Source organism: Eptesicus fuscus, chromosome 21, assembly GCF_027574615.1.
Source record: "Eptesicus fuscus isolate TK198812 chromosome 21, DD_ASM_mEF_20220401, whole genome shotgun sequence".
NCBI lineage: Eukaryota > Metazoa > Chordata > Mammalia > Chiroptera > Vespertilionidae > Eptesicus > Eptesicus fuscus.
The window spans coordinates 24722810-24749726 of NC_072493.1; the positions used below are offsets into that span (position 1 = coordinate 24722810).

A 26917-nucleotide genomic window follows, 5' to 3' on the forward strand; every position below is an offset into this window, starting at 1 on the left:
ACACACCAACGCAAATCAGTGATGCCTGGCGTTATCTTAACCCAGACCCACTACATGACCTGACTGGAAAGGGATACTTAAACTTCTGAGACCCAGAAGGCCCCTGATAAGGAACATGAAATCTTAAAAATTACAGTTTTTAGATTTTATTTAAAAATCATGTTTTAACAATCCAGGGTTTAGATTTGTAGAACTCCTCTTCTATGCCTGTGGCGGGCCAATTAGGCTGAGTGCAGGCTAAATGCAGGCCCCCCCTCGTGCTCTCAGGCAGGGACCTTTGGTTGGTGAACATACTGCACAGTTACTGCTCCATGATTCAGGGACTCGGAGCCCTCACTCCGCTCCCCCTTCCTTTTCCTGGGAACTTTGGAAACAAAAGCCTGGCACAGAAGTGTTTGGCCAGCACAGGCTTCTCTAGTCCCGCTTCCCTCCTGTGACAGTGGCAATGAGCCAACCCTTGCTTGAAGTGGGAAAGGAGAGGGAAATACGGGGGGGAGATACACTCAGGTACTGACGGTTCATGTGCCTGGCTCTCCAGCACCTTTCATGCTCTGTCTCACCTCATCTTCTCAAACTTCCTGTGGGATCGGTTCTATGGTTATTACTAGTTCACCTTTGAAGCCAAGGCTTGGAAAAGTTGGGAGACTTGCCTGATATACACAGGATTTCACAGGTCGCCCTTGCTCAGTCATTCAGAGTTGTGTCTGCGGAGCACCTTGTGGACCAGGCCAGGAGGCAGGCGAGGACCTAGACCCAACAGGCAGGGCGAGGATTGGGATCAGGCCCTTGTTATTCTGAACACTTGGGGTAGGGTGTGTGGGGTGTCCCTTGGATCACCAGCTGGCATGGTAGTTTTGCTTTCCTGGCTTTGGACATCGTACAGGTGGAATCACATGCACATTTTGGGGTCTGGCATCTGTGTGTGCTTCATTCATCTACTTTGTTGGGGGCTGCACTTGTGTGTTTGTGTTCCATGTGAATATGCCATACATATTTTTTAAAATGTTTCTCCTATGGACGTTTGGTTCATTTCCAGTTTGGAGCTGTTAACAGAAGATTGCTGTGGATGTTTTTGCCCATGTCTTCTGGTGGACATATGCTCTCATTTCTCTTGGGTGTATACCTGGGCAAGGAACTGCTTGTTATTCAATATTCATGTTTAGGTTTTATAATACTGCCAAACAGTTTGCCAACACAGTTGTATCTATTTCATGAGCAATGTATGTGGGTTCCACCTGCCACATCCTCAAAAACTTGGTATCTTCAGTCCTTTTAATTTTAGCCATTCTTGGTGGGGATAGGGACAGTGATGAGCTGTTCTTAACATGAAAGGACAAGACAGTGTCTCAGTGGTAAGGACCAGAGCTTGGGAGGGTCATGAGCCTGTCCTCCATGTCATAGCCATGTTCCAGTGGGCTTAGAAGGGAAATAGCAGGGAAGCCAAGAGCACTTCCAGGTGTACAGAAACAAGACAGCTAGCTGTAAATGAAATGTTCGGCTAATGATGAGTCCTGGATAGTTAGCTATTAAGAGGCCAGTGATGACACAACCACAGACACAGGGGGTAATGTTTGAGATAATAGCAGCTAATACGGTCAGGGCACTGCCCAATCAGCATGGGTGCTGGCCAGGAGAGCATTCATGTGTGTACTGCTCAGTCCTGCTCACAGTCTCGACCTTAATGGTTAAACAGCAGAGCCAGGAAAGCTGAGTAGTGCCTGGGAGCACCCCTGTTTGCTCCATGGTTAGAGTGCAACACAGCGGGGCACTGCCCATCAGGGCTACAGTTCCTTTTATGATGGTTTGGACAAATATTGATATTGAGAGTATTAAAGTCAGCATGAAAATAGTGAAAAGTGGGTAAAAACTCATTTCCAAAAAATACAAATTGAAGTTTGTGATAAAGGAACATATAGAGGCAGAAAGTATTTGGTTTTACGAAAATGTGAAGACATCATCCTGTTTTCATTTTAGCAACTGCCCAGCGGGGGCACCCGTGCACGCAGTGAAGGTGGAGGAAGGGGAGACTAAGGGGCAGAGGAAAAGAGGCCAAAGGGTCAAAACAGCAGCTGGACCCTCGGGTGGCAGCCGTTTTGAATTCCAAGGCCTTTTAAACCTCAGGTTTCTCAAGAAACACACATTTCTCTAAAAGCCACAATTTGAGCCCATCGGTAGGGCTGTCAGATTCAGCGAGTGAAATGCGGGGTGCACAGTTAAGTCTAAATTTCAGAAAAACAATGAACAACTTTAAATACAAGTATATGCCAAGTCCTGCGTGTGACAAACTCATGCCGAGATGTGTCCTGGCTCCCTGAAACCAGCCCTTGGCCCGCATCCGCGCGGCCCTGCAAGGGTCGCACCTGCTTCTCTCCTTCCGGTGGACAGACCCCTCTCCCGCCCCGCCTCCCCGCCCCCCACCGCTGGGTCGCCCCGCGGGCTATCCGTCGGAAATGGTGAGTGGGCATCCCCGCGGGGGTTACTGGGCTTCCCACTCCAGGACCACCCAGTCCCACCGGTAACCCGCCAACCCCGAGGTCAGTTCCACTAGGAACCAATCAGCCGCCAGCTAAGTGCACGTGCCTAGAAGGTAGCGCTTTATTGGCTGGAGATGCGCCAATCAGCGGGGCGCGCAGAGGGGCGGTCGCGTTGGAGGGCGGACCCAGAACAACGGCTGGCGGAAGGGGCTCGGTCCGCGGTCGGAGGAGGAGTATGTGTGAGGGAGAGCCAACTCGCCTGCGAAGTGCCTCGCGTGTTAGTGTCCGCCTTCATCACCACGTCCCAGTGAGCATCACCACGCCTCCACGGCCGTCTCTCAGCCGGCCGGCCCTGCCGGAGCCCTCGGCGTCCGTTGGGTCTGTTAGGGCGCATTCTCACTGAGCGCCGGCGGCCTGGCCTGGGCGTCCGGGGTCCCTGCCCCTGCCCTCGCAGTAGCTGGTATCACGTAGGCAGGGCCGAGCACAGAATGTAAGCACAAAAAGGCAAGTTTGCTGTTTGGCTGAGGATGTCCGTGGAGGTCTTCAGGCGTGGATGTATCCAGGTGCTCAGGAACTGCGGCCAAGGATGGTTGTCTTGCCTCCCAGCTTTGCTTTACTTTTCTGTGAGAAATCGGAGGAGCTGGGCCGAACTTCCTGGCCTGGGAGGCGGGGGTTTCAGCCCATATGCTCAAACCACATGGACTGAGATGGTGGTGGCCCCCCAAGGAAGCAGGGTGCTTGGATGCTATGCAGGGCTCTGCCCCACATCCTCTGTGTTTTCAAATGTTAGCCGGACGACCTGAAGCTGTTGTAATAAAATAGCAATAATAATTATGGAAATGATGAAACACAAAAACACTTGTATCACTCTTCTGGTTTTCAGGTTATTGCTCTGATAAGGTAGCGATAATGAGGATAATAATGAAACTCAAAAACATTTGTATCATTTACAGTTTCCATATTACCAAACACTTTTGACACATCCTATTCATGCCCCTGGAGATTCCAGATGGCCAGCATTCTACAATTTGTTGGGGGGAGAATGAAGAAGAGGAACAGAGTCACCCCAGAGACCAAGTACCCAGGTTTCTATGCTGGAAAGAATTTAATTAAATGTGGTTTTGACAGTGTTTTCCTTCAGTGTTCTAAGGAAGCTAGGGGGTGACAGAAAGCATCACAGGTGTGTTTGGCAGCTCCATGTCTTGGAAAGTTCTCACCAGGTTGGAATGTTCCTGTCTTCCCCAAAGGGCCTAGCTGGAGTGCGCCAGAGCAACAGGTTCAGCAATGCAGGATTCCATAATAACCCAACATCCAGGAGCCCCAGACAGCACAGGGGCCCACGCACACCTTTTGTTATCACCCCAGACGCCCTTTTAGGCTTAGAAGGATGACCCCTTTAACCCCTGGGGCTTAATGATATGAGCCAGTTCTAAGAAGGCGGCCCAGGCCCTCACCCTAGCACTCCTGTGTCCAATTTACACAAAGCCCAGAGCTTTCTAAACCTCATGCTCTTTTTTTCTAGGAAGAGCTCATTTCAAACCCTCGGGAAAGAAGTGTGCCTCACAGATCTTTTGGTAAGGAAAGCAAACCCTCGGCTGCTTTACCCCAACCCCAACACACCCCTGTGGGGTGGGGAGAGCAGAGAAGGTGGGTTCAGAAGTAGTATTCATGAGAGGATCTGGCATACACAGGAGTTCATGGTGTAGGGGCCTTCTCCAAGCCGCCCATATCTCTATGTAGCATCACCCACTGCCTCTCCCTAGCCCCCAGTTCCTCAAGACACTGAGGCAGGGATTCAGGAGGCCTGGGGGAACCAGCACTGCCCTCGAATGTACCTGCTCTGGGCATCCGCCCCTTCATCTGCCCTGAAGAGGATGCCTTCCCCTCCTTCCTGCTCGTGGGTGGGCAGGATCACATGGGATGGGGTTGCGGAAGCCTTTACAAGTGGAAAGCACTGTGTGCAGACTGACACGGAATCAGAAAGAGCAGTCATCTCTCCGCCATGGAGCTGGTTGTATTTCTCGGCAGTGCGGCAGTAAGCCGTCACCGGCCCCAGCACACCTGTTCTGCAGGCTCTGGCTGTCCCCACTGAATGACTTTGGAGGGCGAGCCGTGGTACCTGCCTCTTTCTGAGCTGCAATAGGAGCTGAGGCCTTGTCCCTGCCCTTGGACACCTTGCCTCAACCCTGGCTCTCTCTGAACCCTTCCAGAGAGTTCCTTGGCCTACGTTACAAATGCAGCATCACACTCAGTTGTCTTTTCTGGCTCTTGCTCAGATGTGTCCTGTCCCCAGCGCTGTTCACCGAGAGCCCCTCTGCTGTGAGGACCAGTCCAGATTTGGGGGCCGCCTACCGGTGCCCAGGGCTGAGGCAGCACTACCTTACTAGGTCCCTCTGTCCCTGAGACCCCAAAAGCAGGTAGGTGACTTGAACCAGGGGTTCTTTATCTGAGTCCAGGGTAAAAACTTCAGGGGACCAGTCACTCCTCAGAGTCATAAGTTCTGATTCATTGAATCAGAATTATATGAATGGGTGTTTTTTTTGTTTTGTTATATCCTCACCTGAGGATATTTTCCCATTGATTTTTAGAGGGGGGAGGGGAAGAGAAACATTGATGTGAGAGAGACACATTGATTGGTTGCCTTCTGCATGCACCCTGACCGGGGTGGGGCTCAAGCTTGCAACCGAGGTACGTGCCCTTGACCGGAATTGAACCTGGGACCCTTTATTCCGCAGGCCGATGTTCTACCCACTGAGCCAAACCGACTAGGGCACTGGGTTCTTGTAATGAGAGGGAGGAAGTGATGGCTGCATGGACAAACTGTAAGGTCTGCCCGTGAAGTTAGTGCTGTTGTCCACGTCCTTGAGGGCTCTCACATAGGCTCGTGCTCTTCTGCTGCTTTCTCCACTAGCCAGCCCCTGGGACGTGGTTCAGTGACACTTTCTTGGAAAGCCTCCTCTGGTTTGGAATGCTTTCCTAGCTCCTGGTCGCCGTCATCCCGGCATTTATTGTTTCCCATGAATGGTGTGGTGTAGTGACCCCCAGTGGACAGGATGGGGTTCCATGTGCTTTTAGTGCAGCACCTGCCAGGGAGCATGCACTCAGCAAGTGGTTAGTAGACTGGGTAGAACTGGCCAGAGTGTCCTCACCCTGCCAAGCAAAGGAGTCACAGGCAAGGGGGACAGGGTGTCCATGCCATGGTGGTAAGAAGTGCAGAGGATGGGGAGGGTCCTGAGTGCCCCAGGCCTTGTTAGGTCTTCTCCTTTGCCTAAGCCCTCAGATCCCCTCAGCCCTTCCTCTGCAGAGTCATCTGTGCTTTGCAGCACATCTCACACAGGTTGTCTGGTGAAGCCAACAGGGTCACTCAAAAGTAGTTTTTATTGTTTTCCATAATGTGTGACATGTGCACGTGGTTGGAAATTCCAGCAGTACAAAGGAGCTTGCCTCCGCCCGCTTTCCCGTTGCCCAGTCCCTATCCCAAGGCTTGCTGTGTGTATCTGGAGATTTTCTGTGTGTATCTGCTCTCGGTGGAAATCGTGCTCTTTGACGGGATCTCTAGGAAGACATTCAAGAGACCCACCTATGGGAGGGTGTGACGTAATTTGTGGCACCGGATGCCAAACCAAAGGAGTGCCCCTGGGTCCCCAATGTCCCATTTCCGACCCTCCCGCCATGGAAAAAGCCCAGCCTCTTCTTCGAGGCCAAAACGAAGGCAAGTGTCCAAAGGTTCTGGGCCATTGGTCTGGTGTCAGCCGTCTCAGTCCCATCCAGGTAGCTTAGCGCCATTCCCAGCTGCTTCCGTTGCTGTGCTGCTGTACCAGGCTCCCACTTGAGAGCCTGCCTTTGGAGTCCTCAGGGCTTCTAGGGCCACATGGTTACTATGGAGAGAGAATGCACAAACGAATGGGGCCAGGGCACATTACTGGGCTCAATGGGTCCAACTCTTAACCAGTGTATTCTTTTCCCAGGCTAGACAGACAGGTTATGCTCACCATCTTGGCTCCTACTGCACATGTGCTTACCTCCCCTTTATTGCTCTAGCCTGTTCCCTGGGGAGTGTATGAAGCTGCAGTTTCCTGGGGAAGCAAGTCTATGCTCCCCAGTTGATTATGCATAATACCGTCCGATTCCCTCGCCCCTTTCCTTTACTAATATCTCGCTACCTAAGCTAGCAGATTCTTTCACTCGTGATGTGTAATAAGTCACCCAACTCCTGGCTTGAAAGAGCAGTCACTGTTGTTATTTGTGTGTCTGGGGGCAGCCCAGCCCCATGTGTATCTGATCTTGAGGCTGGTGGGCTTGCTCAGGCATGGTCTTCCCGTGGCAATGACAAATGAGTAAGAGCAGCTGGAAACCGCTGAGGATCCTTTGGCCCAGGTCCAGATCTGGCTCTCCCTTCCTCCTCATTCTGCTGGCAACCCTGGTCTAACCAAAGTGGAGGGGTGGGGTCTACCCTGTCCCTGCCGGAAGGAACTGCGGAGTCACATGGTAAAGGGGGAGACTGCAGGGAAAGGGTGAAGAATTGGATGTGGCCTATCACAACTCATATACAAGCAATATTACACATATATTCTTTTTAAAGCTGCAAATGGTACAGTGATGTGCTTATAGTGCTATATTTCCCACTTAACATCATGTCTGACAGACTAAATTACCTTATTGTTGCCAAAGCCCATCCCATTTCCTCTGTGCCCTCCTCTCATCATTTATTGTTCTGTATAGATGGGCATTCAGGCTCTTCGGTCACAACAGCCAATGCTGCAATGCGTGTTCTGTGCACACATTTTATAAGGGTACACAAGTCCTGGGCTGCAGTCTCAGGAGTCTTTGCTGGATCGAAGACTGTCATTTTAGATTCTGATGGATGTTACCAAATGCTGGCAAAGTCCTCTTTATGCCTGAAAATGCTGACACTTAGGGAGGCTGGATGTTGTGCCCAAGGGCTGTGCCTAGAGGCCACCAGGCTCAGGACAGAGCCAGGTCTCTCGGCTCCGACCTGTGTGTCCTGCCCCTGCACCACTCGCCATTCAGAGTCCCACTGCATTCAGAGGTGCAAGTGGTGGGTAGTGAGGGCAGGGGGAGCATGGAGATGCTGGTGCCTCCCACCCCAGAATGTCTTGAAGGGGAGACCTGCTCCCTCTGCTGGGGCATTGGCTTGTGCTCGTGGGAGGGATGCAGAGAGGAGCTCACCGGGCTCTGTCCCTGAGGCTAAGTTTGTCTGGGGCACAGCTCCATCCACCTTTGGATCTTTTCCTCCCTTCCTCTCTGTTAGATCCAAAGGATGGTCCAGACTGACATCCCCAAAGCCACCAAAGTGTGCCCCCGCCCAGATTACCACTCTGGGGGCTATCTCCCGGTGCCTAGGGATCAAGCTGTGATGCCCTACTGGGTGCCCCGGGTCCTGAGGTCTTCCAAGAAGGTAAGAGGGAGGCTCTCACAGTAGGGAGCCTGAGAGTGAGGGCGGGCCTTCAGAGGGACCCAGAGATGAGGGGGAAGGTGCTGGGTTCTTTCCACACAGAGGCCTCCATTGACGTCCTGTGGGGAGGGGTCCTCTGAAAGCCGCGGCAAAGGAGCACAGAGGTGGTGTGAGGATGGGGCCAGGTCTCATGTCCTGGTGGAGGTTGGGAAGGGGGTACACTGCTCCCTGAGGAGGGTGCCTGTCTCTGCTGCCCTCCTTACCACCAGTTCTCCTACCATCTTAGCACTAGCCAAGTTTAACTAGGTATTATGGTGAAACATTAGGATCCAGGGTTAGGATTAGGGATCAGTCATCCAGGTGGGTAGTGAGGGCAGGGGGACCATGCTTGTGCCTCCCACCCCAGAATGTCATGAAGGGGAGACCTGCTCCCTCAGCTGGGGCGTTGGCGTGTGCTTGTGGGAGGGATGTAGAGAGGAGCTGACCAGGCTGTCCCTGAGGCTAAGTTTGTCTGGGGCACAGCTCCATCCACCTCTTCCCTTCCTCTCTGTTAGATCCAAAATATGGCCCAGACTGACATCCCCAAAGCCACCAAGCCATGTCGCCACCGCTTTGGGGGCTGCCTCCCAGTGCCTAGGGATCAGGCTGTGATGCCCTACTGGGTGCCCCGGGTCCTGAGGTCTTCCAAGAAGGTAAGAGGGAGGCTCTCACAGTAGGGAGCCTGAGAGTGAGGGCGGGCCTTTAGGGGGACCCAGAGATGAGGGGGAAGGTGCTGGGTTCCTTCCACACAGAGGCCTCCATTGACGTCCTGTGAGGAGGGGTCCTCTGAAAGCCGTGGCAAAGGAGCACAGAGGTGGTGTGAGGATGGGGCCAGGTCTCATGTCCTGGTGGAGGTTGGGAAGGGGGTACACTGCTCTCTGAGGAGGTGCCTGTCTCTGCTGCCCTCCTTACCACCATTTCTTCTGCCACCTTCTCTTCTTTCTCTTCTCCTTCCCACTCTTCCACCACCTTGCTTGCTTCCTCACCATCTTGTCTCCTTTCCACCACCTCCTCCCTCACCCCCTTCCAGCTCTCTCAGCCTGTCTGAGTTCCTGTTCTTATAGCCCCATCCCTGGCAGGCATGGAGGGTGGTGGCGGGAGGGAGGGTATTGGGGAAAGACCATTGCTCTGAGTTTCTGTCCTGGCTCTTTGCTTTGTTTGGCTCATCCAGGGCTCTGGGTTACAAGACAGTGGCTGCAGGTTGGCCAGGTCCAGCCCTCCTTAGCCACTGGCACCCTTATCCCATGGGTGTCCTGGGAGGTATTAGAGGCTTCCTTCTGCCTTCACCCACATTCCAGTTGCTGGTTTTCCACCATCAAGCTTTAAACTGTCCCCAGATTTAAGACCCAGAATCCTTTTAAAAGGAGACCAGGGCACTGATGTTTTACGCTGGCCGTGGCCTCTCTGGTGGATTCCAGACCAAATCCTTCTTCCCGCCCACGGATCACCAGGGTGGACACGTTTGCCCACGTACTTTTCTTTTTAGGTGGTGAAAAGACAGCAGAGTTTTAAAAGCATCAAAGGTAAATCTCCCCCGGGAAGGCAGGGCGGTCTCATGACCATCGTGATGGGGATGGGGAGACTTCTCTTATCCCAGATGCCTGTAACACAAAGACATCCACAGACTGGCACACATAGCACTTCTCCCCCTGCGCTATTGCCAGGCATCATTAATCACCCACCGTCTTTTCCCAGTGAACCCAGGGAAGCCTCAGACTTAACCCAGATATCAGCATTTTAAAAAAATTCATTTTTATTGATTTCAGAGAGGAAGGGAGAAGTAGAGAACGATAGAAACATCAATGATGAAAGAGTATCAGTGATCAGCTGACTCTCAGCTGACTCATGCATGCCCTACACTGGGGATTGAGCCCACAATCCGGGCATGTGCCCTGACCAGGAATTGAACTATGTATGACCTTTTGGCTGATCACTCAGGTCAATGCTCAACCACTGAGCCACGCCGGCTAGGCCAGCATTGGTTTTTAAGATTAAACCAGTTTGCAATCTGGAGTTAGGTGGTATTTAAAGTGTTTTTTTTAAAGCTCTAATTGTCTATAATTTATGACATACTGTGTGTTGTATATACATATATTTATGAGTTATTTATATATTCATAACACAAGGTAGTACACATTTCTACATTGTATATTCATAACATCATCTGTTCATGATACCATATTTATGCATATATTCATTACACAGTATCTTCATACATTCATGTTTGTAACCTAGAATATACACATTCATATATTCATGACAGAGTACATACATATTCATATGTTCATGAAGTAGTACATATTCATGACAAAATATATATCCATTTGTGACCCGGTATCTATATTCAGTTATGCACTCCTGTCATACTATACGAGGGCGGCACCTGCACCCTGACCGTTACATCCATTGTCTCTAAAATGAGTGGGTTGGATTTGATCTTGAAGACCCTTTCTGGTGCTGATGTCCAGCACGTCTGTTTTCTCCACATTGTATGTGAGCAAAGGAGTGGACATGTTTTGTGAGCTTGTACCACATCCTCCCCTTGGCATGCTGTAGCCAGGCTCTGAGAAGTGAGTACACCTTGATGGAATCTATAAACATAGGAGAAAATGGATGGATAGCGCGATAGGAGATTGGATGCCCGATGCCAGGGCTCCTGTGACGGGCAAGTAGTTTGAGTGGCCCTCTCAGAGCCCAAGAGAAGCTAGGTGGGAGCATGCTTGGGAAGTGAAGGGCCACTACTCTACATGCCCATCTTTTCATGTTGCAAAAGATTCATATTTTTTCCTGATTATAAAAGTAACACAATTAGGAGAAGTGTAAATTATCACAGCCTTTGCCAGGGGGGCAATTTGGAGGTGTCTGTCAAATTTCATAATATGCATAACCCTTAACCCAGCAAGCCCACGTTCGGTCATGTCTGTAGACACTCCCACATGCACCCCTGTGATTTTTAGGGCAAAATATTGGAAGCAATATTTTGTGAGGATGGACATCAGCGGGGGTGTATTTGAAACATGGCACTTGCCACTTAAAGAATGCAGCTGTTAGGGACAATGAAATGGATTCCCCCCCCCCCCCCCCGAGAAAAAACATTGTGACATGGAAAAACAAAAGCAAGCCCATATAAATTTTTTTATGAATTCCTTTTTATTTTATTTTATTTTATTGATTTTTTACAGAGAGGAAGAGAGAGGGATAGAGAGTTAGAAACATCGATGAGAGAGAATCATCGATCAGCTGCCTCTTGCACACCCCCTACTGGGGATGTGCCCGCAACCAAGGTACATGCCCTTGACCGGAATCGAACCTGGGACCTTTCAGTCCGCAGGCCGACGCTCTATCGACTGAGCCAAACCGGTTTTGGCAAGCCCATATAAATTTAAAAGCAAAAGCCCTGGCCCTGGCCAGCGTTGCTCAGTGGTAAGAGTGTTGACCTGCATACCTAAAGGTCGCAGGTTCGATTCCCATTCAAGGGCACCTACCTGGGTTGCACATGCAGCAGGCAACCAGTCGCTGTCTCACATTGATACTTCTCCCCATCCCTTCCACTCTCTAAAAATCAATGGGAAAATATCCCTGGGTGAGGATTAACAACAGAAAAAGAGTAGCAGTTTGTCCTACTCTTCTACTAGTATAGAGTTTTTTAAATAAAGTGATTTTTAGCTTTTGTATCTGAAACTAGAGCCAATGTTTTGCTTTGTTCATTATGCACCCCCACCCCAATTTCTCTTTGCAGGGCCCTTAGCTACCCTCCTCCCTGCCCTCATAGGTTACCAGTGACTGTCAGCTCAGACATACATCACCCAGCCCTTACCTATATCCTAACAGGGCTTTTGCTTCTTTGTTGTTAATCCTCACCTGAGGATTTTTTTTCCCCATTGATTTTTAGAGAGAGTGGAAGGAAGGGGAAAAAAAATCGATGTGAGAGAATATACTAATTGGTTGCCTCCCGCACTCACCCCAACTAGGGCTAGGGATTGAGCCTGCAACCTGAGGTACGTGCCTTTGCCCAGAATCAAACCCGGACCCTTCAGTTTGCGGGCCGACGCTCTGTCCACTGAGCCAAACCAGCTAGGGCCGAACTGCTATTCTAACTGTATAGTCACACACATTTATGGGTTTATTTTTATTGGTTGTTTTTGGCTTTGAATAATACTCCACATATTTAAGAAAAGCTAGCCTGGCCGGTGTGGCTCAGTGATTGAGCGTCGACCTATGAACCAGGAGGTCACGGTTCGATTCCTGGTCAGGACACATGCCTGGGTTGCGGGCTTGATCCCCATTGTGGGGCATGCAGGAGGCAGCCGATCAATGATTCTCTCATTGATGTTACTATCTCTTCCTCTCCCTTCCTCTCTGAAATCAATAAAAATACATTAAAAAAAAAAAAGAAAAGCTAAACATGCAGTTAGTTTATTGTTGAATCATATATGTATGTCAACCGATACATTGATAAAAAACAGTATCAGCCCTGGCCAGTTTTTCTCAGTGGTTAGAGTGTCAGCTGCAGACCAAAGGGTCATGGATTTGATCCCGGTCAAGGGCATGTATCTTGGTTGCAGGTTCCCCAGCCCAGGTAGGGAGGCAACCAATCGATGTATCTGTCTTATATCAATGTTTCTTTCTCTCTCTTTCCCCCCTTCCTCTTCCTCCCCAGTCTTTAGAAATCGATGGGAAAAATATCCTTGGGTGAAGATTAAAAAGCAATAGCAAAAACAGTATTATTTTTTTACTACAGCCATTGTTTTATAGTTCAGGCAGTTAATATTAATAAATTTTCAAGCCCTCAAACCCATTCAAGCTAGAGGTATTCACTGGAGAGGATGGAGAGGGCAGTATCACTGTACAAGAATTAGCATGTATCTCTTTGAGAGCTTCATACAGAGGAACTTGATTTTTTAGAGAATGGAAGGGAGGGAGGAATGGCGGGGCTGGGGGAGAGATATCTATGTGAGAGAGACACATCGATTGGTTGCCTCCCACACTGCCACATGCAACCCAGGTACGTGCTCTTGACCGGGAATCGAATCCAAGACCCTTTGGTGTGTGGGCCGATGCTCTAACAAATTGGAAACACTGGCCAGGACTGATTTCTATTTAAAGAGAAAATGCATATTTCTCATCTTGTATTTTCCTTGTAAAGAGGGGACTCATGTGCTTTTCTTCTCTTTGCTTTTGCTTAGAATTTTTTAAAAGGAAAATATGTTTGTTATATTTTATATTAGTAGTGCACCTTCATATCAGTATACTTAGAATGTACGTTTTATAGTAGTAATGCATTAGTAGTATAGTAAATACAGGAGTTGTATTATCAGGAGGGCGTGTATTTACAAAGTAGGTGTCTAGAAACCTGAGAGGGTCAAGGAGATGGGAGCACAGGAATCCCACTGGTGGTTGTGATTACTGTTAACTTTATATTATGGGAAATTTCAAGTACCCAGATAAGCCCCATGTTTCATCACTCAGCTCCAACTATCCGCTCCTCGCCAACCTGCTTTCATCTGAGCTTCACCCACCCTGCTCCCCTCTCAAAAATAAAATAAATAAATAAAAAACAGATCCCAACTAAATTCTATATCCTTCCGTCCATAAATGTTTCTGTACGCAGCTCTAAAAGATAAAGACGCAAAAAACAGCCAGGATCCAAATCCCATGATCACCATGGAAATAAGTAAACAGCCCTCTTCATCTTGATGAATGTTGGCTCAGTGTCCACACCCTGGGGCTGTGACCTGCCTTGCTGGGGCACTTGGCTTCCTGCCCTGGGTTCTGGAGGGTTGTCTAGTGTGCAGTGTGCAAACTTAGGATGGGCCTGTCCCCACACCCAGGCTGGGCCTCACTCGCTTTCTCTGCCTAGAATCCCCCCTGGACTTGCACTCCTGGCACAACCGCTGGCGGATCTGCTGCAGCAGACACCTCCTTCTCAAGTGGCTGCAGCTCCAGGCCCTTTACCAGGAAGGGCAGCTGGCCCTGGAGAGGAGAGTGATCCCCCAGCCCTCCTTCCTGCCTGTCTGCCTCAGCCTCCTGGCCTTCCTCCAGGCTGTCTTGAGGGCCATCTCGTTCATTCGGTAAGAAGGCTTGGGTGGGGACAGAGGTGCCCCAGGCCCATCTCACTCCCTGGGGTATAGTTGAGTCAAAGATGTGGGAGAACTTGGTTGTAGTTCAACAAAAAAGTGAGAAATGTGTATGGCCATGGTTAGTGTTATGCGTTATCAAGCCCAGAGTCTTGGTCATACCCAGAGCAGGTGTCTTCTCTCTCATTCCATTGCTTAATGGAAAAGCAGTAGTGAGATATGGTAGAGCTGATGGTGGGGACCGGGACACTTTGGGCCTCCCACCTTTCTTTACCTCTTTTCTGTCCCAAGTTCTAAACTCCTCCTGCCCCCAAAAGATCACCAGTTTTAGTTCCTATAAATTTTCATCATGTCAGGGTTGAAAGTGGATCTGAGAGCTTGCCCAGCTAGCCCTCTGGGGTTTGAGCACACTTTTGGGGTGGGACCTGCTGCCTCTCCCTGAGCCCCGCCCCAGTCATTGAGGCTGCATGTTGGAAAGCTCTTAACCAATCTGGACCCCACCAGCCTCCACCATGCCCCACATTTCTCACCTGGAATCCTGCTTAGTCCCTCCTCCAGGAAGCCTTCAGGGTGACTCTAGGGTTCAAGGGACGCCTCCGCTTACCCAGCTTCTTCCTTTAGTCTCCTCTGAAAAAACCTTCCTCCTCCAAATCCCACCCCCCAACCTCCACCCCATTTCACCCATTGTTTCCTAACCATTACCCCTATCCAGTCCAATTCCATTTCATCACACATCTATGTACATAGAGACATGCAAATACATATTAATATGTAAATGTATATAATTCGAATTTACATGTATTGACCTTTTAATTTTCTGTCTCGTCCATGTAATGTAAGAGGAATATTCTAGAAAATGTCCAGCACCCAAAAACAGTTGTAGGTGTCATTTCCCCATTTTTCTAGTTGTTTGTGGCAGGTTAGCTTTGTCTTTGTCATTCTTCCATGGCCAGAAGTGGGAGTCCCTTTCCCCTGTGTCCCACTTGTCTATCCTAGTGTTGGACTCCCTGGGATGATAAACAACCCTGTGATGCACATTCACTTACAAGTGACCTGGGGCTCAGCCTCTCAGGGCATGTGCTCCCAGGAAGGGGCCCGGGCAGGGCTTCGTCAGCTGGAATGGCCTGTAAACATGAGTAGGTCAGCGTTGTGAGATTTTCCTTTGCTTTTCATGAAGATTCATCTTTCTTTTTATGCTTGCCAACTCGATGTCAAATTTAGTTGGACTCCTCTGTACCCACTCTGGGAAGAGCAAAGAAAGAAGTTTGACTGTTAAGTAGATGGTCAGGGTAGGCCCAACGGAAAATTGCTGATGCCTTTACAGGTGTTCGCATTTGAGGCAGGCTCTTAGGGCAGAGGTGCAGGCATCAAGCAGCTGTTTAGGAGAGATATCCTACCTGGCTGGGGTGTATGTGGGATGCCCTGTGAGATACCCCAAACTACACAACTAGCTTATCTGAGGAGAAGCCACTGGCCGCCCATCAATTGGCCTGGCAGAGACTTGCTAGAATTGGAGAGGCCTCGGGAGGGCGGGTGCGCCCAGAACCTTCCTAACAGGGAGCCCCAAGGAACAGTGACTAAGTCAGGTGCTTGTTTTCTTGATCAGACGTGCTGTAGCTTTCATTCCATTCCATTCCTTTTCTAGTTCTGCAAGGCTGGGACTCTTTCCTTGTTCCAGGAGGAGAGAGTGGGCTCTGAGGGGTTGCGTGACTTGCCTGAGGTCCCATAGCTAAAAATGAGCCAGCTAAGGTTGCACCCTGGTGTCGCCTCACTGCACCCCTCTCCTGCCTGGACTCCTCAGGACTAAGTGCACTGGGCAACTGGATGGCATTCCCCTCCACTGTGGGGGTACCTCCACTCTCCTCCCCATGGAGGCTTCCTGACAGGCCCTGCAAGGGCAGTGTGGGCTCAGCTGGAGGACATTCCTAGTAACTGTCTTTCTCTTTGCTTTTCAGCCATTTTTGGTGGGTTTGAAGCTGGAATCTTCAGCTAGTATCAAGAACATCAACAAAAATTTCAATCATAATCATAATGAAAGTTACCAAATCAGGAGGAGTCTGTGATAGCCACTCTTTACTCAGATCACATAATTCACATCCAAGACTCAATCCAAGTTATTTCTCATGGGGGGATTCTTGGTCATACAGAGTTGCTGTGAATGCGGGTGAGATTCTGTTATAAATGTAATCAATAAAGGTTATTTGTGAAACTCTAAAGTGGCCACTTTCTTACTGATAATGATTTCCCCTCATGAAGGAGTGACTTATTTTCTACCTCTGTGTCCCTGTGGGATAGGGGCCATTTCCAAGTTTCTCTTCCCTTTGCCAAGGACAGCAGAACCTCTGGACGAGGGACCAGAAATGGTTTTAGCATCTGTTTCAGGTGGGTCTCACTTTAAATAGCATAAATTGTATGTGAATTAAATTTTTAAAACTGAGATACCATTCACATACCATAAAATATACCTTTGTTTGTTTATTGATTTTAGAGAGAGCAGAAGGAAGAGGGAGAGAGAGAGAAACATCAATGTAAGAAACATTGATGGGTTGCCTCCCATACAAGTCCTGACCAGCGATTGAATCTACAACCTGGGTATGTGCCCTGATCAGGAGTCGAACCCATGACCCTTCGGTGCATGAGACGATGCTCTAACCAACTGGGCCACACCAGCCAGGGCTAAAACATACCTTTTTAAAGTATATTATTCAGTGGTTTTCAGTATATCTAATTCTAGACCTTTTTAGTCATCTCCAAAAGAAACGCTGTATCTACCAAGCAGTCATTCCTCCTCCCCATCTTCCCCATCCCCTGGAAACCACTGACCTACTTTCTGACTTTTCCTATTCTGCACATTTCAAGTATGTGTAATAATATAATACGTGGGTCTTCTGTGTCTGGCTTCTTTCACTTAGCTGAGTGATTTTTTTTTTTAATTTTTAAAATTGATTTCAGAGAGGAAGAGAGAGATAGACACATCAATGATGAGAATCATTGATTGGTTCCTTCTGCACGCACCCTCCTGGGGATCGAGCCTGAAATGAAGGCATGTACCCTCACCGGGAATCAAACTGTTACCTCCTGGTTCATGGGTTGATGCTCAACCACCGAAACACACCAGCTGGGCATTAGCTTCATGTTTTTATTTTCATTTCTCTTGGGTATGTACCTAGGAACGCTGGGTCGTATGGCAACTTTCTCATTTACCACAGTGGAAAACTGCACCATTTTATTTTTTATATTCCTGTTGGCAAGACATGAGGGCTTGGATCTCTCCGTTCCTCTCCAACACTTAGAATCTGTCATTTTGTTACTAGCCATCCTTGTGGGTGTGAAGTAGTATCTCGTGGTTTTGATTTGCATTTCCCTGATGACTAAAGATGTTGGGCATCTTTTCATATGCTTACTGGCTATTTGTATATCTTCTTTGGAGAAATGTCTATTCAAACCCATTGTGTATATTTTAATTGGACTTTTTTATTGTTAATTTTGTGTTATGTATTCTGGATACTATATATTTATCAGAAAATATTTGAAAATATTTTATCCTATTCTGTAGATTGCCTTTTTGCTTTTTAAAAAAATCCTTTTCACTTTCATTAAAAAAAAATCCTTTTCACTTACTTTTTTTTTTTTTAATATTTCTTTATTGATTTCAGAGAGGAAGGAAGAGGTAGAGAGAGATAGAAACATCAATGATGAGAATCATTGATCGGCTGCCTCCTGCAACGCCCCCTACTGGGGATCGAGCCCGCAACCCAGGCATGTGCCCTTGGCCAGAATCGAACCTGGGACCCTTCAGTCCGCAGGCTGACGCTCTATCCACTGAGCAAAACTGGCCAGGGCTCACTTACTTTTTTTAAAAAAAAAATCCTCACCTGAGGATATTTTTTTCTACTAATTTTCAGAGAGACTGGAAAGGAGAAAGGGAGGGAGGGAAGGGAGGGAGAGAGAGAGAGAGAGGGAGAGAGAAACATTGACGTTAAGAGAGACACATCGATTGGTTGCCTCTTGCACGAGCCCCAGTTTGGGCTCAGAGGATCGAACCTGCAACCAAGGTATATGCCCTTGACTGGGAATCAAACATGTGACCCTTCAGTCCTTGGGCCAATGCTCTAACCATTTAGCAACTGTCCAGGGCTCACTTTATTATTTCTTACCTAGGAATGGAACCCACCACCTTCTGGTGCATGGGACAATGCTCCAACTAACTGAGCCACACTGGCCAGGGGCCTTTTCACTTCCTGATGTCCTTTGACAAAAAAATTTTATTTTCAGTGATCTTAATTTTCTAAGGTTGCTTGTTTTCTAGGTCATATGGTCATTTCTGAGAAACCATTGCATAATCCAAGTTTACAAAGATTTACCTATGTTGTCTCTTAACAGATTCATAATTGATCTCTTACATTTAGATTTTTCATCTATTATGAGTTAATTTTTGTAATGTTTTTATATGATGTGAGGTAGGGTTCTGGACTCATTATTTTGCATGTGGATATCCAGTTGTCCTACATAACATTCGTCAAATGATAAAATTATAGCTATGGAGAACAGATTAGTGGTTGCCAGGGGTTCAGAAGCAGTGAGTTAGGAGGGAAATGGGTGTGAATATGCAAGGGCAACATGAGGCATCCTTGTGATGGAAATATTTTATATCTTGACTTTTATCAGTGTTCTGGTTGTGATATTGCACCATAGTTGTTTTTTTTTAAAATATATTTTATTAATTTTTTTTACAGAGAGGAAGGGAGAGAAATAGTTAGAAACATCAATGAGAGAGAAGCATCGATCAGCTGCCTCCTGCACACCCCCTACTGGGGATGTGCCTGCAACCAAGGTACATGCCCTTGACCGGAATCGAACCTGGGACCCTTCAGTGCCCAGGCCGATGCTCTATCCAGTGAGCCAAACTGGCTAGGGCTGCACCATAGTTTTGCAAGATGTTACCAACTGGGACAAACTGGATGAAGGTAAGGGGCTCTCTATTGTTTCTTATAAGTACATGTGAATCTACAATGATCGCAAAGTAAAAGTTTAATTAGAAAAGCAGTACAGTTTGCTTTGGGAGATTTTGAGAATACAGGAAAGTACTCAAATCCCCCACCCTGAGCTCACCTCTGTCGCTGCCCTGGAGGAAGGAACAGACAGATTCCCACAGGAACAGACTCTGGGATGTGTGAACGGGTGTCCATTTTAGAGACTGGAAGAAGTCTAGTCGAGAGGACGGGTTGCCGCAGACATGCAGGACAAAGGCGGCTCAGTCACGGCCCAGTGGCTGGCCCTGCGGGGGTGTGGGCACATCCTTCCCTCGGAGCTGGCTGTGGCGGCGGGCCTCCAGGCTCCCCGAGGGAGGCACAGCTGCCCTCTCCTGGGTGGCATCTTCAGAGTCCCAAGGGCTACATAGGCATCAGGCGTTCAGTCAGCAAACCGTATTGCCTATCATGTGCCAGGCATTGGGGAGAGAGTGTAAGAAGATGTGCCTGAACCCGAAGTTGCTCTCAGGCAGATAGACAGTGGTGTTAAGAGTGAAGTACACGTGAGCATGGGGGTGGGAGTGCGGGGGACATTGTGCATGGCACATCCTGCCCACATGCCCATGTTGCCCCAAGGACCAGCGATCTCTGACTGGAGTGATCTTTGGCTGTGGGAGTCTGTGCAGGAACAGGTTGGATGTGTTGGGGAGTGACACCCCAGGGCGCAGCCCTCAACCAGTGCTGGTGGGAGATGTGGATAAACAGCCTCTCCCACCTCTGAGCTGTGTTCTGTACTGTCTCCTGAGGGTCCCAGCAGGCTGAGCCCCAACGGACACAGTGGTCACCTTTCTGGCAATGTCCTTTGTCCTGGCGCCTCTCCTTCCCTGTCTTCCTTCCGCACTTCCTCACAAGGCTCCCCGGATTAAAACACTGGCACTCAATCCTTGCCTCAGTCTGATTGGGGAACCTCAGATAAGACAAGGCATGCTGACTGGGACTTGAGGGTCAGGGGAGGTTCCTGGGGGCGGGGCCATCTGAGCTGAGACTTGAAGATGAGTCTGGTTATCCCAGCAACAAAGGATGAGGACGGAATGTCTGGGCAGAGGCACACAGTGTGAAGGCCTCCAGGGGTGGTCTGGGGTGTGCAACCCACATAGAAGCTCATGCTTGGGAGGGGACAGCGATAGAAGATGGGAGCAGAGGCTAGATGGTGGGAGGTTTTTAAGATCACAAGTGCATCAGACTTGCATTTAAAACGACACAATGGCTGAACCAACTTGAATGGAATGGAGGGGAGAGTGGACACAGAGACCCCTTGGAGGCTACAGCAGAAAACCTGGCAGGGCCCGGTGATGTGAGGGAGGACATGCCTGGACCTCAGTGGCGGCAGCTGTGGTTTTCTCCCAGGTATGGAGGAGTATTTGCCCCGTCATTCTGAAATCTGTCCGGAGGTGCTCCAGTGGCGTGACAGCCACCTGTCCTTAATGCAGTGACAGCTTTGCTGCAGTGGCCCACACTCGACATGCTGTGCGGTCACCAGACCTGAGCCCAGGCACTCCCTGCTGGCGTGAGTTTTCTTGAAGATGCCATGAGGAGCCACGAGAGAGCATTGCCTGAAAGTCTTGGCCTAGCATCCTCCCAGAGAAGCCAGAGGTCAGGACGGGAAGCTTCTCCATCGCCTTCTGGGAGCTGCTGATTGCTGTCTCCGGGAGAGGCCCTGGAGTCTGCGACCTCTGGGCAGAATGTGTCCCAAGTAGTTGAAGGGGTTTGGGGAAAGATGTTCCTGTGATCTGAGGCACCTCAGACTCAAGTCGGGGAGCACAAACACCTTCCCACCCCTCCCTTCTCCACTTCCCTTTTCCATCTCTCTGTCCCATAAAATTTACTGAGCAGTTACCATGCAGTACAGCTCCATCCAGGAGAACACGCCCTGATGGCGTGTTGCAGACCTGCACCTTTCCGGACAGGAGCCACAAGCCACGTGTGGCTATTGAGCACCTGAAGTGAGGCCACTGCAACCGAGGTTCTGAATTTTTAAAAAAATACGTTTTTATTGCTTTTAGAGACGGGGGAAGGGAGAGGGGGAGAGAGAGAAACATTGATGAGAGAGAAACATTGATCTGCTGTGTCCTGAAGGACCCCTGCTGGGGACTGAGCCCACAACCCAGGCATGTGCCCTGACCAGGAATTGAACTGGTAACCTCTTGGTTCATAGATTGATGCTTAACCACTGAACCACCCAGCTGGGCCTGCGTTTTTTAAATCCTCACCCAAGGATATGTTTATTGATTTGAGAGAGAGAGAGCGAGAGCGAGAGCGAGAGAGAGAGAGAGAGAGAGAGAGAGAGAGAGAGAGAAACATTGATGTGAAGGAGAAACACTGCACGTTTGTTCTCCAGCCCCAGTTGGGGCATCTGTGGAAGGTAATGGATCTTTCCCTCTCTCTCTCTTGATCTGCCCCTCCCTCCCTCCCTCCCTTCGACTCTAAAAAAATCAATGGAAAAATCCTTGGGTGAGGATTAACAACAACAACAAAAGTCAGGCTTTTAAAAATGCAAATGAAGGGCCCCAAACTACTGATCATAATTGTATTCCTAGGATAGGGTTCCTGCGAGAGCCAGAGAATCTCTTTTAACCTCTTGTCAGGGAGATACCCTAAATTCACCTTCCAGAAAAAGTCCTTTACAGCCAGTTGAGAGCTGGCCCCTTTGCCGCAAACCCATTTCCCTTGGCTTCCAGAACAACGTCGGCCTGCTCCTGCCAGAGGGATTCCTGTAGTTGACGAGCCTCTCTCAGCTCTGGGATGAAGCAGACCCCGCTGCTTCCGGAGCTGGGTGGCTGCCTTTCCTAGCGAGTGGATGCTTGGCTCATCCTCAGCCATGAGAACCCGGCCACACCGTCAGCTCGGCCCGTCAGCTGCTGCACGGAGCAGCTGCCAGCTTTCTGCCCATGCGATGAGCCCGGAGATCACAGAGGGTACTTGACAGCAACCAACTCTCCCCAGTCCGGAATGCCACAGTCGGAATGGAAAACCGTCTTGGAGCGCTCCATAGCCACCGAATCTACCGAGATTCCAGGCTAAAACAGGCTCCCGTGCTTCTGCTCCACATTGGCAAGGAAGCAGACAGTGCCCAGACTTGGGAAACACACAGACTGGAGAACCAGCATCCAGACGCTGAAGGGCTATGACCATCAGGTGCCTTTAGTGACGGGTGTTTCTGGTTGAGAGTTTTCCCCACCACAGAACCCAATGATTTATCGACTTTATTTTCATTACTTGTTCAATAGCCCTCTCCCCGCCGCAGGTGTCAGAGATGAGGACTTGGACATCTTCCGGGGGGACATCTTTCTGCTGACCACAGCTCCCTTCAAGTAGCCTCCCCTAAGCCTCGAATAGCACATTCACTGGTACCAATCCTCTGAAAGGTTCTTCCGCTCTAAGCCAGAGCCCTGTCACCTTCTGCTACCCCCGGCTCTTCTGCCTGCTCCAACTTGATGATCACCAGGATCACAGTTTAGTGCTGCGGTGCCCTGTGGGGAGCCTGGGAGTGCAGATGTTATGTTGGGCCTTGATGCCCCTGCTTTACACTGGGCTCCACACTAAGGACAATGGAAGAGTGGACGCTGGGAAGACGATTAGCAGTCTCCGCAGCCATTTCATCATGCCCATTTCAAAGATGGGGAAACGGAGCCTCAGAGAAGTTAAGTAACTTGTCATACTTTTGGATGCCTGAAAACGAAGGGATTCTGTGGGCATGGAAATAGGTAAGTTACTGAGAATGCAAGGGCCACAGGAGGGACTAGTAAGCACAGAACGTCCCACACATGGAAATCACCTGTAAAACCGCAACGGAGCCCGTGTACAGGTGCTGGAGGGAGAGTGCGGTCTGGGTCCTGGATGGTGTGATTTGGGGTGTCTGAGGCATAGAGAAACTGTCGGTCACTCCTAAAGGTCTGGGAGGACCATTTATATAAATGTAATATTTTACTGACTTACCTGGACAACTGTGACATGGGGAGTCACTTTCTGCTACCCACGGCTCTTCTGCCTGCTCCAAATTGATGACCAACACTGGGTTCAGTGCTGCCGTGCCCTGTGCGTGAGAAATGGAGCTGGGCTTGGGCCAGCTGCTGGGTTTCCACATCTCTGGGTGGAAGGTGTGGCCTCAGAGGCTGTTTCATAAGGTGGCCTGTTTTGCACCTTATCAAATTAGAACCCTGTGATGGAGAAGCTGATATACAAATATTTTACCTGGTGCCCAAAAGGAGTTAAATGTCTTATCACTTATTTCTTCACACTCAAGGACAAAATCATTGACTCGAAGCCCCCACATAGCAGCCCAGAGAGCAAGCTCTCCTCACCCAGGAGACGCCGTGGCTGTAGTTCTCCAGCGTCACCTCCCTGCAGGCTGTCTTCTCAACACGGCCCAGCTGCTGCCTCTCCTCCTGGGTGAAGTCCACGGCCACGGCCTTGAAGGACACTGGCCCCTGTGACAGCACCGTGGTCAGAACTGGGTGACGCAGAGAAGGCGTCTGGGCAAGAGCTTACCAAGCTCACTAGTAAAGTCAACTATGAACACTGTACATATTTTTATGTCACAGGTTGTGGAAGGAAACAAACCATATTGGAAATGCATGGCCTTTGTGTTCCTTCTCAGGTCAAAAACAAAAAACCCTCAAACCAAAAAAAAAAAACACCACAAAAACACACACACACACACACAAAACCACACCCCTGAGTTCTGATTTTGCAACTGAAATATCTGAGTTTGGGGGCTATAAGATGAGTAAAATATCATTTCGGCTCTCAGAAAGCTGACGTCCTGACAAGGAGATGCTGTGTAAATGAACATGCCCATTTTACCTCTTGTCATTTTCTTCAGTCCCCTTTGCTGGTGGCTCCTCCTCCTCCACGTCCCTTCGTGCTGGTGCGCAGACTCTCCCTGGTCGGCTCCTTCCCACACTGGCTGCGGGTGGTCCCCTCCACTGTCAGATCTTTGAGTCTCTGACTCCTGTTCTCCCAGCCAGCTATCTGCATGACTCAGTTTTCTACTTCCTTCCAGTTTTAGCTCAAGTATCTGATTCTTGCAGCAGTAAATACTTGTTGCTTGCATGAATGCCCGAGGTGTTATTAGAGTGATACACACAAGGTGGAGGGGGTTTAACAAGAGTTGCCAGATTAGGCTTCCTGAGCTCCCTCCGGGTATTCTACAGGATGAAGGCGGAGGAAGAGGATGAGGTGTGAGAAGTGCCAATGGCACAAGGAAGCCCCGTCAATGTTAGGAGGTTGGCATGGGGCAGAGAGACCAGGAGGGCACTTGGTTAAGGACAGCTTTGTCACGGTAAGAACTGATTCTAATTCAAGAGAGTTGAGCATACACAATTACTTTCCCGCCTAAGGCAAACCCTCAAAAGTCCAATTCAAAGAAATAAAACAATTAAGTCCATTCTCACGGGAGTACTGGTATCCTCTGAGGTTACCAACAGCAGGGATTTGTTTGAGGACATTCTTGAAATATAGAGTAGATGAGAAATCAGAGCCGCAGAACACACTTTGTACAGGGCAGGGGCTGGGCCGAAGCATAAGTGGACAGCAGACTCTCCTTGAAAATCTCCAGATCCGGGACGGCGGAGGCGCCATGGTGCGCGGGCGCGCGGGGTGCGCAGCGCCTTCTTGGCTGGGCAAGGCGGTGGGGAGCCCAGCCGGAGCCCGGGGAAAAGCCTGGGGGCTGGGGAGCTGGGATGGGCTGAGAACAGTCAGGGAGCCACAGGCAGGGCCAGGGCCGAGCCTGTGAGGGCGGCCTGGGTTCCGAGGAGCCAGGCCCGCCTGGAGTGCGGGTGCCGCGGAGGTAGGTGCGTCTGTGCCGCTCCCCGCCCCTTGCCCTCCCCGGCGGTAGTGACACGTGCGGCAGCGGTGGCAGGACCTTGGCCGAGCGCGCCAGCAAGTTGGTGCTGGAGGTGGCCGGCTCCGCGTGCTTCCTGCTCATCCTGTACCAGCCCGCTGGCTCGGGCTGACCTCTCCCCACACCCCACCCGCACTGCGAGAAGTACTCCTGTCCTCCTGTCCGGTTGTGAGCTGGTGCGCTCGCTGTGCTTCCACATGAAGGGCGACGAAGCGATGGTCTTCTGCACGACCAGAAGACGGGCGGCCCCACCTTCGGCTGCCGCCTCCTGCAGAACGCGCCTCCAGGTGCCCTGTGCCTGCCGCTGGGCCCACCGCCCCAACCGCGGCGAGACCTGGCTCTTCTCCCGCTTCTCTACGCTGGAGCTGGGGCTGCACTGGACTGAATCCAGCTCCCTAACTGCGTGCCCCGCCTGCTGGGCCGCCCTGACCCCACCGCACTGCCCACGCCCAGGACGTTCTATTACCTCTCTGCTGCGGGGCCCTGTGCCCGCTACCTGAGTGAGTGGTGGCGGGCGCACAGCCACACCCGAGGAGCTACTGCCCTGTTACGAGGGCATGGCCTGGTCAGTCTGCGTGCAGCAGTTCATGGACCGCCCCTCCCACCTGGCCCACAGCCGCCAGGTGCGCAGGCCGGGCACCTGAGTCAGGTGGGCAGCGACGGCCTGTTCTTCATTCCCCAGGGCGCGGCCGCTGCTGCTGGAGGGGGCCAAGGAGAACCGGCCGGCTCGGCCTTCTTTGGCCTGGCAGCCTTCCAGCGCAAGACGCAGTACCTGTTTCAGGGACGTTCAACCTCAAGGTGACCCGGCCCTTCATGCAGGACAGCAGCACTAGGGTGGGCGGCCCAGAGGTGGGTGTGGACACTGTCCAGTGCATGGAGGAGCTCAACGACCTGGACATGCAGCTCTCTGACTCCGCCAAGGCCCTCCTCCAGCAGCGCTACCAGCTCCCCGAGCGCAGGGAGCAGCACCCCAGAAGCCAGGAGGAATGCCCGCTGCACGGAGTCAGAGAGGCGCTGCCTTGGGAGGGCCCCGAGGAGCCAGGCCGTGTGCCCCCTGAGGACATGAGCCACATCATCGAGACGTGGTAGCGGCGGCCCCTCAGGGGCCGTGGGGGCGAGGCAAGGTGAGATCAGATAGACGGCTCACAAGGGGCTGCCCAGGACTCGGATGGGAAGAGAGTCCCACATGTGCTCACAGAGGGTAGTGCATCCTGAGCAAAGACCAGGGGGCCCGCTGGCCCAGTGGGGCTGGTTCTCACGGTGTCTCCCAGGCCTGAGGTCGGAGGAACCAGCCTGTGCCACCCGAGTTTGAAGGATGCCCCAGTCAGGTCTGCACAGACCAGGGCAGGTGGCATCCCTGCTCTCCAGGGTCCCCCCTCACTTCCCAACAGCTGGAAGTTTGAAGACAAGAGACAGTGGAGCTGAGAGTGGGGAGTGGCCCTGCCAGACCAGGGGTGTGCTTCACACCCACTGTGCACATACCCGCTCTGCTTGCACAGGCCATAGGGCTTCTTCAGGCTCAAGCAATCCCAGCAGCCCCTGGGCCTCCAGTGGCCCCATTGGCTCAGGCCCGAATGAGGCCCTCCTCCCCGAGACCATGCGCGGCCCTCTGAGGTGTTGTCAGGAATGGAGCGCCACACCTTCCCATCTTCAATGTCAGGGCCACCTGTCTGAAGCCAGGAAGACTCTACTCCAGCCCCTGGGAAGCCCCTCCCTCTCTGGCTTCCTGCTTTGGGTCAGGAGATCAGGGCGCACCTCCTGGCTTCCCCCCACCCCTTTCCGAAGTCATCAGATGGAGGAGGCTGTGGCGAATGCACCCAGGAGTGGGAAGCTGCACCCAAACTGGCCTTTGGGGTGACCACCCAGTCAGCCCGGCTCAGATAGTAAGGGGGATCGTAATTGAGGGCCCCTACCCTGTTCTCCTTTCTGACCCCTGGTACTTGTTAGTGGACTGCCCTGGCCCGAAGCCCATCACTTGCACATTTATTCAGAGCCCCTGCCTACTGCTCCCACCACCCCAGGTATAAACGTCATTAAGC

General features: G+C 50.7%; 1 protein-coding gene and 1 pseudogene across 1 annotated transcript; both read left to right on the top strand.

The window, feature by feature from the left end:
- Positions 1-2608: 2608 nt before the first annotated feature.
- Positions 2609-16222, top strand: C21H16orf95 (chromosome 21 C16orf95 homolog). The gene is given in 8 exon segments (XM_054711107.1): positions 2609-2781; positions 3997-4048; positions 4751-4891; positions 7747-7893; positions 8445-8582; positions 9416-9452; positions 13790-14000; positions 15962-16222. Coding segments are annotated over 8 exon segments (918 nt in total). The 3' UTR covers positions 15981-16222.
- Positions 16223-24190: 7968 nt separating this feature from the next.
- LOC103284743 (heparan-sulfate 6-O-sulfotransferase 1-like) lies at positions 24191-25967 on the top strand (annotated as a pseudogene).
- Positions 25968-26917: the final 950 nt, after the last annotated feature.